General features: G+C 39.1%; 1 protein-coding gene across 5 annotated transcripts in view; it reads left to right on the plus strand.

The window, feature by feature from the left end:
• The window catches only part of LDB3 (LIM domain binding 3), a 282,469-nt gene that overhangs the window by 81,711 nt on the left and 186,139 nt on the right, over nucleotides 1-14,619 (plus strand). For all 5 annotated transcript variants that reach the window (XM_075348995.1, XM_075348997.1, XM_075348996.1 and 2 more), the window contains one exon: nucleotides 6,853-7,004. In XM_075348995.1, the coding sequence (XP_075205110.1) occupies nucleotides 6,853-7,004 (152 nt within the window). The remainder of the gene's footprint in view (nucleotides 1-6,852; nucleotides 7,005-14,619) is intronic.

Here is a 14,619-nt window from a genome sequence, read left to right on the forward strand (position 1 = left end):
CAGGGTGCCTGCTGTAAATTAGCATGATGTCAGCAGTCACGCCCTATAAACAGAGCAGGCTGGAAGAGGGAGAGCTGTTCTGTTGACGTGAGGCAGCAGACTCGCTGGTGGGAGTGATCAGTACGCTGTGAGGTCTGTGCCAAGTAGAACAGGCACGTTAGTTGCTAATTAGTTCTTAGGCCCATAGTAAAAAAATATCCCACAAAAATAGCCCCAGATTAACCCTTTAACTGCTGCCATCAACTTGTCTAAATGGGCTATCTAGTCATGGGAAAATATCTAACAAGGACATTCCTTTAACTACAGTGATTGTACATTCCAAATGTCCTTGTATCTGGAATCATAAGAAGATGTTTTATTAGGCTGTAAAAAAAAATCTAAAAGAATAAACCTACTTTTTAAATCTAATTACCCTTCTTTAATTATTTGTATAATTTGATCATATTCCTATATATTTTGGTAATTTAAAAAGAAAGCCATATATCGTAGCAGGTGACCCTACTTGACACTAGACAACATCATGCAGACTGTGCGTTGTGTTTTTGGGCCAAACTGGTACATTTTATAAAATGATGAGCTGCTAAAGGGCCAGACACCCACATGGATGCTGCCCGACGGCCTGATAAATGCTGCAGTATGCCAACAGTGTACGTCTAGAAATAGTCTAGTAATTAACCTGAAGATCATTGTGAGCCTACAAAATACTGTAGCCCACTTGCATTCTCGTGAAAGTGAAGTAACATGGCCTTTGCATTATGTAGTAATGGTCTTTTGAGATCTGTGAGAAACAGGAGATATAAATACCCCATTGTCTTGGGAACACTAAGCGGCCAGTGAAACATGTCTGTGTGCTGGCTACATTCGAGACACTCATCATCTCTCTCTCTGCACGCTGCATGGCTGTCTTTTGTTTATTCACTAATTGCAATTTAAGGTGGCTCGTAGGAGACGGTTTGCTGTCTGACTGTATACAGTATACAGTATGTGCAGCATTCAGTCATCCCAGTTAGGATGATCATTGTGACTCTTTCAAAGTAGTAACCATTAAAAATCTGATGGAAAAAAAAAATAAAATAAATGCAACATCCTAAAAAGTATTTATCTGGAGGAAATGCCTGATTTCTAATTCAGTCAATAAAATATTACATTGTTTCATACAATGGAATTACATTACTAGTTCTATAGTGAAAAATATTTTCCTAGAAATAGGTATTATCATCTACATTGCTATCCATTTAAAGGCCCATTTGGAGCAATCGAATATCAGGAAATCGGTTCCCCGATTATTTGAATGTCTAAATGGTCCCTTGTATAAAAAGCAATGGCTATACAGCAAAACATTCCTTCACTAGATGGGATCATTTTTTAAGCAGGCTTCAAAAACCTCATTATTAGCAGCATATCATGTAAACTGCTGATGTGCGGCTGTTAACATGAAGGCACAGACCTATTGTATGAAGAATAGACAGTAAAAATATGGCAGCCATATTTAAACAGGTGATTAAAACACTGCTGATATGTTTAAAAACGCTCACGATCATGTCATAAAAACCTGCCCTTACTCTCTTTCCCTTTATTTGAAGCTGTTACCGCAAGTTTGTATTGCAATTCCCATTGTTCTTACCCAAAACGTCTATTGTTCTACTTCTGTTTTATAAAGATGATTGAGTAAAATGTGAACTGGAAAAATAAAAAAATGTATTGTGTTATTGAACTTTAAGAAATGTACAAATTATAAGGTAGGCAGTATTTACCATTTTTTCATAAAACTGTTCTACCCGTCCCTAGACCTCTTTATGGACATTGGTGCTATCCCAAGAATAAATGTTATATGAAATACATTGAGAATATTTAGAAATTCAATTATATTAATTTATTCTGTGATTACATGGTAAGAATGCTGTATCATGCCTATTAAAGGCGTTTTCCACTACTCGGACAACCCTTTCTCAATCAGTATATTTGCCCCCATTAAAATAATAACATTTATGCTCACCTCTGATTCAGACACCATTCCAGTGGTGTTAGCACTCAGTTTCTCGTGGGTCATGTGACATTGTTGCATCATGCGAGCTCAATCAGCTCTGGCTTTACTGTCCCCGCCTTTGGACATATCAAACATCAAGAGGAAGTGAGTGGCCAGCCGGGGCTCTGATCTCCTCTTGATGTTTGATTCATCCAAAGATGGGGAGAGTGAAGCCAGAGCTGATTAGATGCAGACCTAAATTCACATCACTTGAGCCCTGGGAGTACGAGTGCTGATTCCAATGGAACAGCGCTAAGACCGGAGGTAAGTTTAAGTGTTGCCCTTTTAATGGGGGCGAACATGCTGAGAAGAAAGTTATCCAAGTAGTGGACAACACCTTTAATCAGTGCTCAAGTTTGTTAGACTGGCAAGACTGTTTTAACTTAGCAACTGATTTAATCAACACTTAAAGCATGCTCCATTGAGATTTAAAGGTAATCTTTGAGCAGGATTTTGCCACACACAAACTATTTATATACATGTGTACCTCTTTCAAAGACCAGCCCAGCAATACCTTTACATAACCAGTCTGTTCCTCCTTTACTAATAAATTAGCATTTTAATTGATATGGAAATGAGATTAAAGAGCTTTTTCAAGGTGTCACTCTGTCACTCCAGCTCTATTTCCTGCCCCAAGCCACCTGCTTCTTATTGATTGGTAGCCTTTATGCTCTGTGACTTCAGGCAAAGAAGTCATCTGTCAAGCAGGAGGAGGTGGCACTGGATGGTGAATAGAGCTGGAGTGACAAAAGCTTCCAATCTACAAATAGCTCTTCAGCCTTATTTGTGTGTCAATTAAAATGTTGATTTCTCAGTAATGAAGCAGACTGACTGGCCATGTAAGGGTATTGCTGGATTTACCTTTGAAAGAACTACATGCACATATAAGTGTTCTGGGTTGTAAAATCCTACTGACAGATTCCCTTTAACAAATGAACTGAATGTATTGAAAGCTACAGCATTACTAACAAGGATTTCAGTAAAAAGCTGACAAAACTTCTAGGTTAAAGTACAAAGTATAATTACATCTATATTTTCCTCAAATTACTATACATGTGCTTGGGGGTCCAATACTTGACTGGTACAAGGGATACAGGGAGTACTAATGGTTCACTGGTAAGGTCTCAGTGGTATTTTGGGTAAGCAAAAAAGTTCCAGAAATGTTTTTGATCTGGTTTTCAGTTCTTCCCATCAGTGTTTTTTCTAGAATTAAAAAATAGATAAATAAATTGCAATGTTTCTTTTATCCATTACAGTTAAAAACACACAGCATGTGGATTATACCAGAATTGCGGTGTGTGGCCAGTGATTTTTCCCAAACCCATAGACATGTATAGGTAATCTGGATCTATTATTTTTTTTATCAAAAATGGATTTCTCCATAATTATTTGTGGATCACTTAGGCCACAAAAAATGGGCATGTCAGAAGCTGCACAGATTATACTGGGTATGTATTCTATCCATGAAAAATATAGACAAAACCTGTTGTGAAAAATGGACACTTGAATGAGATGCAAAATTGTTACCTTACCTCGGTCACTTGTAACAACCCATGCTGCACCCCTTCTAGATGTCCATGGACTTATGCATTGAAAAACACTATGCAAGGTGTTGTGCAGGAACCCGATCATTGTAAAATGCTCCATTATATGCTTTTATTACTACAACTTGAGTAGTCCTTTACTTAAACTAAATACAACCGGCTCAATGTGTTTCTTAAGGCCACTTTACACGCTGCGACATCGCTCAAGCGATCTCATTGGGGTCACGGAATTTGTGATGCACATCCGGTCGCTTTAGCGATGCCGTTGCGTGTGACACCTTTGAGCGATTTTGCATCAGTGCAAAAACGTGCAAAATTGCTCATCGGTGACATGGGGGTCCATTCTCGAATATCGTTGCTGCAGCAGTAATGATGTTGTTCCTCGTTCCTGCAGCAGCACACATCGGTACGTGTGACACCGCAGGAACGAGGAACCTCACCTTACCTGCCTCCCGCCCGCAATGCGAAGGAGGTGGATGTTTGTCCCGCTCATCTCCATCCCTCCGCTTCTATTGGGCGGCGGTTCAGTGACGCAGCTGTAACGTCGCTGTGACACTGAACGAACTGCCCCCTTAGAAAGGAGGCGGCTTGCCGGTCACAGCGACGTCGCAGGGCAGGTAAGTAGTGTGACGGGTCTGGGCGATGTTGTGCGCCACGGGCAGTGATTTGCCCATGTCGCACAACCAATGGGGGCGGGTAACCACGCTAGCGATATCGGTCATGATATTGCAGCGTGTAAAGTGGCCTTTAGTGTAGTATGTTGACATTGGAACTTTATTTTTTTTTATTTCATAGATCAATGCATATGAAGACAACATAAAAGATATACAGTATGTTGGCTGTGGCTCTCTGTCAACTAGCACCTTTTATGACTTCTTTTTTGTTCTGTATTTGTTTTTGATTAAAAAGACTTTACACCAAATTTAGCAAAGTGGATACGCAATGTTTGGTGTAAAATGGTGTAAAATGTGCACAGATTGCGACATTTTAGAGTAAAAACGTTAAGATCCGTTCAACATTAGTATTTAAGTATTCCCCACCCCGCATAAAAAAGTAAATACAATATCACAGATTTCATTAGGATAGTATAGGGGGACAAACGAGCAAAAATGTTTCAACAAAGTTGCAAATTATGAATTAGGCTGCCTGCCAGACGTGTACATTTCCTACACCTCTTCTCTTCATGGTTTTCATAGTTAGCACATTTACCAATTAAAGTGTTTGGGGCTGTTCATGTGACCATCTCATTTTAGCAAACCTTGTGAACATGAAAAAATCAAGGAGATCTGTCCAATTTTGTCTTATTCACAGATTACATTAACTCATACAAGTCTATGGATCCGTGTTAATCGTGGACAGTACTTGGATATTATCCATGTGCAATCTGTGTACTGTCCATTTTTAAAGGGAATCTGTCACTAGGTTTTTGCTACCTCATCTCAGAGCAGCATGATATAGACAATGAGACCCTTAAGGCTGCTTTACACGTTACAATTTTTTGTGCGATCGCATTTGCGATCGCACCCGCCCCCATCGTTTGTGCGGCACGGGCAATTTGATGCCTGTGTCGCACAATGTTGTTAACCTCCGTCACACGCACTTACCTTCCAAACGACCTCGCTGTGGGCGATGAACATCCACTTCCTGAAGGGGGAGGGACAATCGGCCTGACCGCGACGTCACACAGTGGCCGGCCAATCGAAGTGGAGGGGCGGAGATGAGCAGGACGTAAACATCCCGCCCACCTCCTTCCTTCCACATTGCCGCCAGCCGCAGGTAAGCTGCAGTTCATCGTTCCCAGGGTGTCACACGGAGCAATGTGTGCTGCCTCGGGAACGATGAACAACCGGACGTTCGATTTTTAGAAAATGAGCGACATGTCAACGAGCGAAGATAAGGTGAGTATTATTGCTCGATCACACTTGCTCGTAGCTTTCACACACTATGATGTATCAAACGATGCCGGATGTGCGTCACTTACGACATGACCCCGACGACATATCGTAAGATACATCGTAGCTTGTAAAGCCCGCTTAAATCCAATGATGTATCACTTAATGTACTGGGTGTAGCAGTTGAGACACATCAGAGTTTTTTGATTTAGCAATGCAGCAGGGCTGAGAAAGCTAATCCCACCCCCACCACACACTCAATTTACAAAGCCTATAGACAGAGAGGAGCTAATCAGAGGGCAAGGGAATGTGGTGGGACTAATGGACTAATGTAGTCAGGCATTGATAATCCCAGGTGAAAAAACCTTCACTGTAAGTAAACAACAGGATAAAAGGGCAATAGATAACACATCATTGGACTGATGGTAAAAACGACCTCACTGCTAAAAATCTAATCAAAAACAAGTCTGTTTTTTCACACAAATGAATGTCTAAATGATACTATAGGCTAAAACATTTGGATAAGCAAATCACATGCAGAACAATCCAGCTCACCGTTGTAAGATCCAAGTGCAGTCTGGAGCACGAACAGAATCTTTGCCCAGGCCCCTCTTGTAAGGGCAAGGAAAAGGATAAATACGGCTCCGCCAACAAGCAATCTTCTGTAATTAACAAAGTAGATGGCATATATAAAAGCCTTCATACTGGTAACATATACGCATTTCAAGTGCTCATGACACCTTTAGACATGATGGCTAAGAATATCGTGAACACCTGAAACACATATATGTTACTAGCATGAAGGTTTTTATAGATTTCTTTTGTTTTGTACTGACATATTAAATAAAGATTTCTTTTTCATGAAGCTGAACTTTTACTTGGCATAACCTCATAATGCTGAAGAAAAAAATGCAGACAAAACCAAGTAAAGTTAAAAAGGAGCAAGATAAATGAATAAAAGGCAAAAATAAAAAAGTCACTACTAGAATAAATTTTACTCCAGATATATATATATATATATATATATATATATATATATATATATATATATATATAAAAAGATGAATTAGCCACTTTGTCTTTTCATTACTTTGAGTTCTAAAGTTCATCATTATGTAACCTGAAGTGCACTGTAAGAATGAAAATAAATAGCCAGATATCATGTTGAGGTTAATAGAAATTGCTGAAATTCCTTATAAGTACAGTAGTTTTGTTATCATAAGTATATTAATGAAGGCATTTGTGTGGGAGCTGTTGCCTTATTGGGGTTTTTTTAGAAGCAGCTTTTCTGCTGATATTATCAGTATAGCCTATAATCTCCAGCTCTGTAGTAACTGTATACCATTTATGTAGTTTCATATGATTTAATTCTTTATGTTTTTTTCACCAGGTAACTCCAGGTAGTAAAGCAGCACAGTCCAATGTGAACCAGGGCGACCTGGTGGTGGCTATTGATGGAGTAAGCACAGATGGCATGACACATTTAGAAGCCCAGAATAAAATTAAGTCTGCTAGCTACAATCTGAACCTCACCCTACAAAAGTAAGTCTGTTTTTATGTAATTTATACTGCATGCAATATTATACATGATACTATAGTATAAGGACTAGCAGGGTAAACAAACATTGAGACAGTTGTAAGAGATGAGAAAATCTTTTGTTATCCAAATTCGTCAGCCTTACAAAATTTTCCCCCAAAATTTGATTCATAGCCAATCGATTGGATGTGAATTGCAAGTACTGCAAAACTTACAATTGCCCTTAAAAAACACTTGTATACAGTTCTGCGGTCTCTAGGACTCTATCTAACCTTTTCCAAACTCTTTAATACACGCATAGTCTTACTATGTCAATGTGACCTTATGGCTTTGGGTAAATGGATGGTAATTGGGGGTAACTAACAGCGTGTTTAATAACACAATGCACCGACAGACATTTTATGGTTTTCAAAATATAAAATTGGTCCAAAAATGATACTTTTTGGGGGCAGATGTCTGGCAGGCTAGTGTTACACACATGGGATGAACATGGAAGAAGCCATGCTTTTTTTGACAAATGTAGCTTCTAAAATGTTCATTTTTTGGTGAGTAGCAACAGGTTTGCTGCACGGAAAGTGAAGAAGGAATGATTTTTTTAAAAACTCTTTAAAAAATGGACCCTTTTTTGGGGAGCATCAACAGGTTTGCTACTTGAAAAATAAAGAAGAAATGGGTGGCTTTTATAAAATTTATTCAAAAAATATTTCTTTTTTGGGTTCTTAACAGCATTATAGTATAGATATAGAACTAAATGGGAACAGCAAGAGGTATATAACTGTCTATAAGCAGTGGCAGTAACAGCAACTGCTCAGTGTACAATATCATGGGACAGGCTAGGAAGGAAATGTCTGGCTGTGTAGGGGCAACACTGGCAGCCTTTCAATAGCATTATAGTACAGATATAGAACACAATAGAAAGGCAAAAAATATGTAGCTGACTGGCTGTCTATTGGCCATGGCAGCAACCGTACATTATACAATGCAATGGACAGGCAGGAGAGTGTGGCTTTGGAGGACCAGTGCTGGCAGCTACAGCAGCAGTCGAACAGTATAGGTATGACATGATGGATAGGCTTTGTGGAGACATCAGCACTAGTGGCAGCAGAACAGTATAGAACATAATGGATATGCAGGCAGATGCCACAAATGATCTTATATAATTAGCATTAGCCATATGTGAGTCCAAATCTGCATTGATCTGCGTCTTATTCATTATGAAAAATGTAAAGTTATCCACAGTTGCAAAGTACATTTTAGTCTGCTTGAGCAAAACAATCACCTGTCATGGTGAATATCCATTTTGACAGTATACTGATGACTTACCATGACAGAGTGCCCATGGCAAACTGTGCCAGCTCTTGCTAGTGGTCCAATCTGTTTACCTAAAATTCTGTGGGGTTGGAGATCTGGGTATCAGCTGCTATTAGCCGGATAAAAGAATGACTGGACCTCGCTGGTCAGGTGGTGTTTCTCTACTTCTGATGTGTGTCAGATTGTCACAGTAGTTGATAAAACATCTGGTCCATCATTTCACATATACTGTAGTCACTGCTTATTTGGCTAGTTGCTGTAGTCTTAACACTGGCACAAGTGTCAGATTGCTGATTCTCCAGGGAGCACTGAGTGGTTTATTGGTCAGACATGCGGTAACCAGGTATCTGCTCTGCAGAAGTTTTGCCAAGCTTGGAACACAGCTTATCATGATAAGGCACCAATTTTGACTTTCTTTGGGAACTGGAAAAAAATATACAGCACAGGGCAAATAGCAGGGCTATCCAAAACCTTCCTTTTGCTTGATACTAATGCTATGTCTGTTAGCCCATAAGCAATCAGGCTTGAATCCTGTCAGCATGAGTAAGTTCACTTTTCAACCAGAGGAATGTAATAAGTTGCCTTTTCGAATTTCCCCCCATGCTGTAATGGTTAGTTATCATAGCTAGTGCAACATATTCATCATCAATTTGACACTGATTGGTAAGCCTGATGCCATGCCTTTGGCTAACTTAATATACCCCTCTAAATTAACTGTTTCTGCTGCTCCTACTCAACATGCTGCTGCAAGTGACATTGTCCTTAACACTAGAAGACCCAGAAATTTCGAGCTCCCCCCTGAAGTCCCAAAAAAGGGTCAAATGACATACAATAAACTGAAACTAAATGGCTAAACTCAATGGAAAACAACAACCTCCTGTGGTGCGACAGTAATGGCTTTAATTACAGAACAAAAGACGGTGATTATAGGAAGTTAGCTCAAATCCTTCAGGTCATTCGGCCCGTCTCTGGGTTCCAAAGGTAGAAATGTTAAATGACCCCTCTCTGGGACTTCTAGTGTTAAAGAGGTTTTCCCAGAGACCCAGTTCATTTTAATCAATAGATATTGGAATAAAATTAATTTCAACAACTGGAAGTGATGCACAATTTTTTTTCCTGTGCTGAGATAATCTTATAAATGTGTGTCACGGAGACAGCTTGGACGGTATGGTCACACAGATATCCCATCGCTGCCCTAATCAACAGCACTCTGCTGCACACTATTGTCAAGACAATGCTGACGATTGGTGGCAAACTTCACTACTAGATCAATCATTGGGGAACTGAGAGTGAATGAATAGTATATACACAACCGATTCCAGCTCATGGAGCACATATATATATATATATATATATATATATATATATATATACATATATATATATATATATATATATATATATATATATATATATATATATATATATATAGCCCGGTACAGTCACTGCCAACTCCACAATAACAAAAGGGACTGCCACTACCAATCATTTTAAAGGCCAATTGGACACCTGTTTCACCTGTAGTGTATGGATTTGTGGATTGGTTTATAGAGAAAGGGTAATGAAGCTATTAAATTTTATATATTTAATCCAAAAATAGGCAGTGTTTATAGAAAATGTACAAAATATGTTACAGAGGGGAACTAAACAGTACAGCATATACAATTACAAAAAATGAAAGGGATAAACAAAATAAATTTACTAAACCTGATGTCACTGAAATGGCTCAGAGCTTAGATCAGGGAGGTGCTCCTTAGAAAAATATGGACAGAATCCATAGCTTGAAGGACAGCTTAGGCGCCTCTATCCCAGAGTCATCGTGACATTTGTCATGTAAGAATGGTTGAACTGCCCAGACACTCTACTGACCATAATCACCATATTCTTAAAGCATGCATAGATCTTTAAAAAATGCAAATTGTATTTACAGAAAAGAAAAGTACTTCAACTTGTGTGCCACCTATTGGAAGTGCTAATAGGCGGCACTAAAGTTCATGGCTTCTAACTCTCTGAAAATACTTTTTACATATTTAATTTCCTATAGGAGCATTGCATAGCCTATAGTCTCTTTGCGCTAGCTTGACATTCTCATTGAGGAGAGACATTACCCCTTGCACTCCATTTAAAAAATGTTCACAATCAAATTTAGGTCATGCCCTAGTCACAGGCCTCTCCTCCAGCTTAATCAGACCTCTTAAAGAGGGGACAAACACCCTGAAACACGTTTCTGCAAACAGATTCTTTGCTTTGGCTTTTATCTTAAATCATGTGGCAGAGCTCGATATTGACTTTTAGGATTGCTACTTCCAATATGTGGCACTAGAATTCAAGTCCTTTTCCTTGCTGAAGAAACAATTTGCATGTTTAATTTACCAGATGAAAACTGCATGGCCTACAAGTTTTCTTAAAAAAATGTTCATAATCAAATTTAGGATGTACACTATGCAGGGAGTATGAGTTTTTTTCTGTAGTCAGAATATATGAAGCATTGTACCTTATAACAATACGCACTTGATGGAGATCCATCCAGCATGATGCAGAGGAGCAACTCATCTGTTCTATGGATTTTATCGATGACGCTCATATGCTACAAAACAATTTGTCAACGCCTATGTTTACAACAAGGAAAGAACTAAGAGCATTGAGTGGATGCAATATCCTGCCCTGTCGCTGTTGTCAATTGGGTGATGATCATTGAGGATGAAGTACGTTAAATTTAGGACTTGGTTGATAATTGCCACCTGATGTTGAAGCCAGATGTAGCACCCATTTGTGGAAACTTCACCACCTGTTCTGGTTGATGTGGTGCATCTCTTTTGCTCAAAACATTGACCAAGTGAGATGTGAAAGACATGTACTGGATCTGTTCATAATTGCTGCTCCACAAGCTGATGGTGCAGTGTACTTTCAAGGTAAGTGCAAATTTCAGGGAGGAGTCCACATTTTCCTGCATGAAAGCACTGAGCGAGCACCGCTTACCTATAGAAATAATGTCAACTACATACCTTCCAGTGAAGCTAAGTGCAGGCCATTATTTTCTAAAAGGCAATGGAATCTACTAAATGTTACAATAGCAAAAGTCCTTTCGGCAAGTTGACCAGGTGGGAGTTGAGTTGGCCCACAACCAGATTACTAGAAGTATATGGTTGTTTAGTAACCAATTCTATTAGGTATGGACAGTGGAATGAAGGAGGAGTAAAACCAGCAGTAAATGATAATGGTAATGACACTGACCAGGCAATACTTGAAGATGTGGCCTGCCTACCAGAAATATGAACAAGAGCAGAAGGGGTAGTAGGAATTCTGGAGCCTTGCTCATTTTGCTGAAAAGCTTGCCTTTCCCATATGAAAGCCTGATGCTACTTTAAATGCTGATAAAAAGTTTTAGTTTTCAGAATCTTTGAGCCTGGATGTCCACAGCTTGATTTCCTCCTGCACAATTTGCACACTGCAAAAATTAGTTGGCTATCACCACCATGACTAGAACGTTCAGGTCTTGTTGTGCCTTCTATACCGACATCAGTTCTGGCATCACTTACTCCTGATCCAACCGCAGAAGCAGAACTTCAGCCGAAGATCTTCTTAAGCGTTGTCTCTCCTCTTTATCACTCACGTCACAACCTTCCTCTTCCATTGACACCTCCTTATCAATGTAACCTGGTTGACAGGTCCTGTTCACCACAGGATCGTCACCCTTGACTTGGCTGACAGTTGTCTCATTGTGAATATGTACTGAGCTCCTTGCCCACACACTTGATTCTCTCCTACAGATTTGCCCTTACTCAAAGTGCCACTACCATTTTGACAGTCACTACTATGCAGTTCCCACCCAGCCATCAACATATCTAGCTAGGTGTTTGAATCATGTCCTCCAATGCCTCCACCCACATCTTATCTGAGGTCAAATGCTGATTGTTCATCTCATCTAATAATTCAACTGAAAGAAATTGTTGCAAATTGTACTAGAAAATGAAGTATTTCTCCCAAACAATTATTGCAATTACACATGTTTTGCTATACACATGCGCATATCCTTTGCGTTTATTGGAACAACACAAAAAAAGAAAAAAAGACAAATTAGACGTAATTTTACACAAAACTCCAAAAATGGACAGGACAAAATTGTTATCACCCTCAACTTAATACAGTATTTGGTTGCACACCCTTTTTTGTTTTTCGTATATTGAACTCAATTGGTCCTATTGTATATGGTTGCACACCCTTTGCAACAACAACAATTCTCCTAACAAAAATTTTAAGATCTCTCCAAAGGTTTTCAATGCGATTTAGATCCAGACTCTGTTGGCTATTTCAGAACTCTTCAGTGCTTTGTTTCCATCCATTTCTGGGTGCTTCTTGAAGTATGTTTGGGGTCAATGTCCTGTTGTAAGATCCATGACTTAGAAAGCAAACCAAACTTTTTTACATTGGGCAATTCATTGTGACTGGACAATTCATTGCTACCCAAAATGCTTTGCTAATCTTCAAATTCCCTGATGCCTTGTACATAGTCAAGGCAACCAGTGCAAGATGCAGCAAAACAACCTCAAAATATCTTTGAACCTCAACCATATTTGACAGTAGTTACTGGATTCTTTTCTTTGTACATTTCATTCTGTTTTCGGTAAACAGTAGAATGATGTGCTTTACCAAAAAGCTTTATCTTGGTGTCATCTGTCCCACAAGATGCTCTTCCAGAAGGATTTTGGCTTACTCATGTATACTTTGGCAAACTCAGGTCTAGCTTTTTTATGTCTCTGTGTCAGAAGTGGTTCTCTTGCCATAGTGTTTTTTTTTCTTTGAAATGTCAACAGGTAATTTGGAATGACACTAATACATCCTGAGCCTGCAGGACAACTTTAATTTCTTTGGAACGTGATTGAGGCTGTTTATCCACCATTTGAACTATTCTGAATTGCAACCTTTCATCAATTTTTTTTCTGCCATCCACATCCAGGGAGATTAGTTAAAAGTGCCATGGGTTGGAAACTTCTTGATTATGCTGCACACAAAGAAACATCAAGATCTCTGGAGATGGACTTGTAATCTTGAGATTGTTGATATTTTTCAACAATTTCGGTTCTCAAGTCCTAAGATAGTTCTCTTGTCTTTCTGTTCTCCATGCTTAGTGTGACACACACCTGACACACATTACAAAGATTAAGCCAACGTATACCCTTTTTATCTGGTTTAAAGTGTGATTTTCACATTGCTCACAGGTAAGTTTGAGTGAGCATCACATGCCTAAAACAGTTGTTTACTCACAATTTTAGAAAGGTGCCAACAATTTTGTTTGCTTTTTGGGTTGGTGCAGTACACACAAAGGAAATAAACATATGTATGACAAAGTATGTGTAATTGCAATCATTTTCTGGGAGAAATGCTTAATTTTCTGGAATAATTTCAAGGGTCCAAACATTTTCAGCCATGACCATATCTTCCTTAGTCCCTAAAGTGCTATGATTTAGGGGACTATGTAGCATGAAAATTGAGGTCCTATTGATGAAAATGACAATGCATAATGGGAAAGATAAACTATTATGGTGGAGAAGGAGAACTGTGCTGACACAAACTGATGGTGTCACTATCAGAGATAACATTATCCTGCTGTGATGGAAGCCAAGTATCATCTGCATTTGGTAGCACTACTGCCCAGATGGCTAATTGCAATGGTTGTGTTGCTGCTTGCAGCACCCACATTTTTATTACCAGGTACTGTGGTATGTTTTTTTTTTGTCTTACACATTACTTGTCGATTGATATCGCCACTTTTTCATTTAACAATTTTGTTTTACTAAACTAGAATAAACTGTTACCATAATTCTTTCCTTCCAAAAAAGTAATGAATAATAAATGTTAATTACATGTAAAAAAAAATCCCAGCAGATTGAACAAGAAATGTTAGGTTAATGGCCAAAAACCAGCAGTGGCAGCAGGCCGCAGCATTATTTCAGCAATATTATTGGCTTGCTTCTGTATGGAAAACAAAATGTATCATTGAAACGCAGCAGCTGCCCCGGCTGCCAGCTGCACTATAATTTAATCATTGTTGTTATCAGTCACAACTCTTTTACCACTCTCTGTTACTCCCCCTCTAAAATAAATCTGTATCTTTCTCTTTTCTTCATAATTTACAGTACATACTACATACACTACATACATTTACTACTACTTTACATTTTGGGGTCCCCAATCTGTGGCTCGGGAGCCACATGTGGCTTGCGGCCCATGATGTGTGTCTGTTGGCAGTCTGCAAACTAGGTGAATTTGCACCAGGTCTTGCAGACAGTTATGAAGAGCAGGTCTCCA

The sequence above is a fragment of the Anomaloglossus baeobatrachus genome, chromosome 5 (genome assembly GCF_048569485.1).
Source record: "Anomaloglossus baeobatrachus isolate aAnoBae1 chromosome 5, aAnoBae1.hap1, whole genome shotgun sequence".
In the NCBI taxonomy this organism is placed as follows: domain Eukaryota; kingdom Metazoa; phylum Chordata; class Amphibia; order Anura; family Aromobatidae; genus Anomaloglossus; species Anomaloglossus baeobatrachus.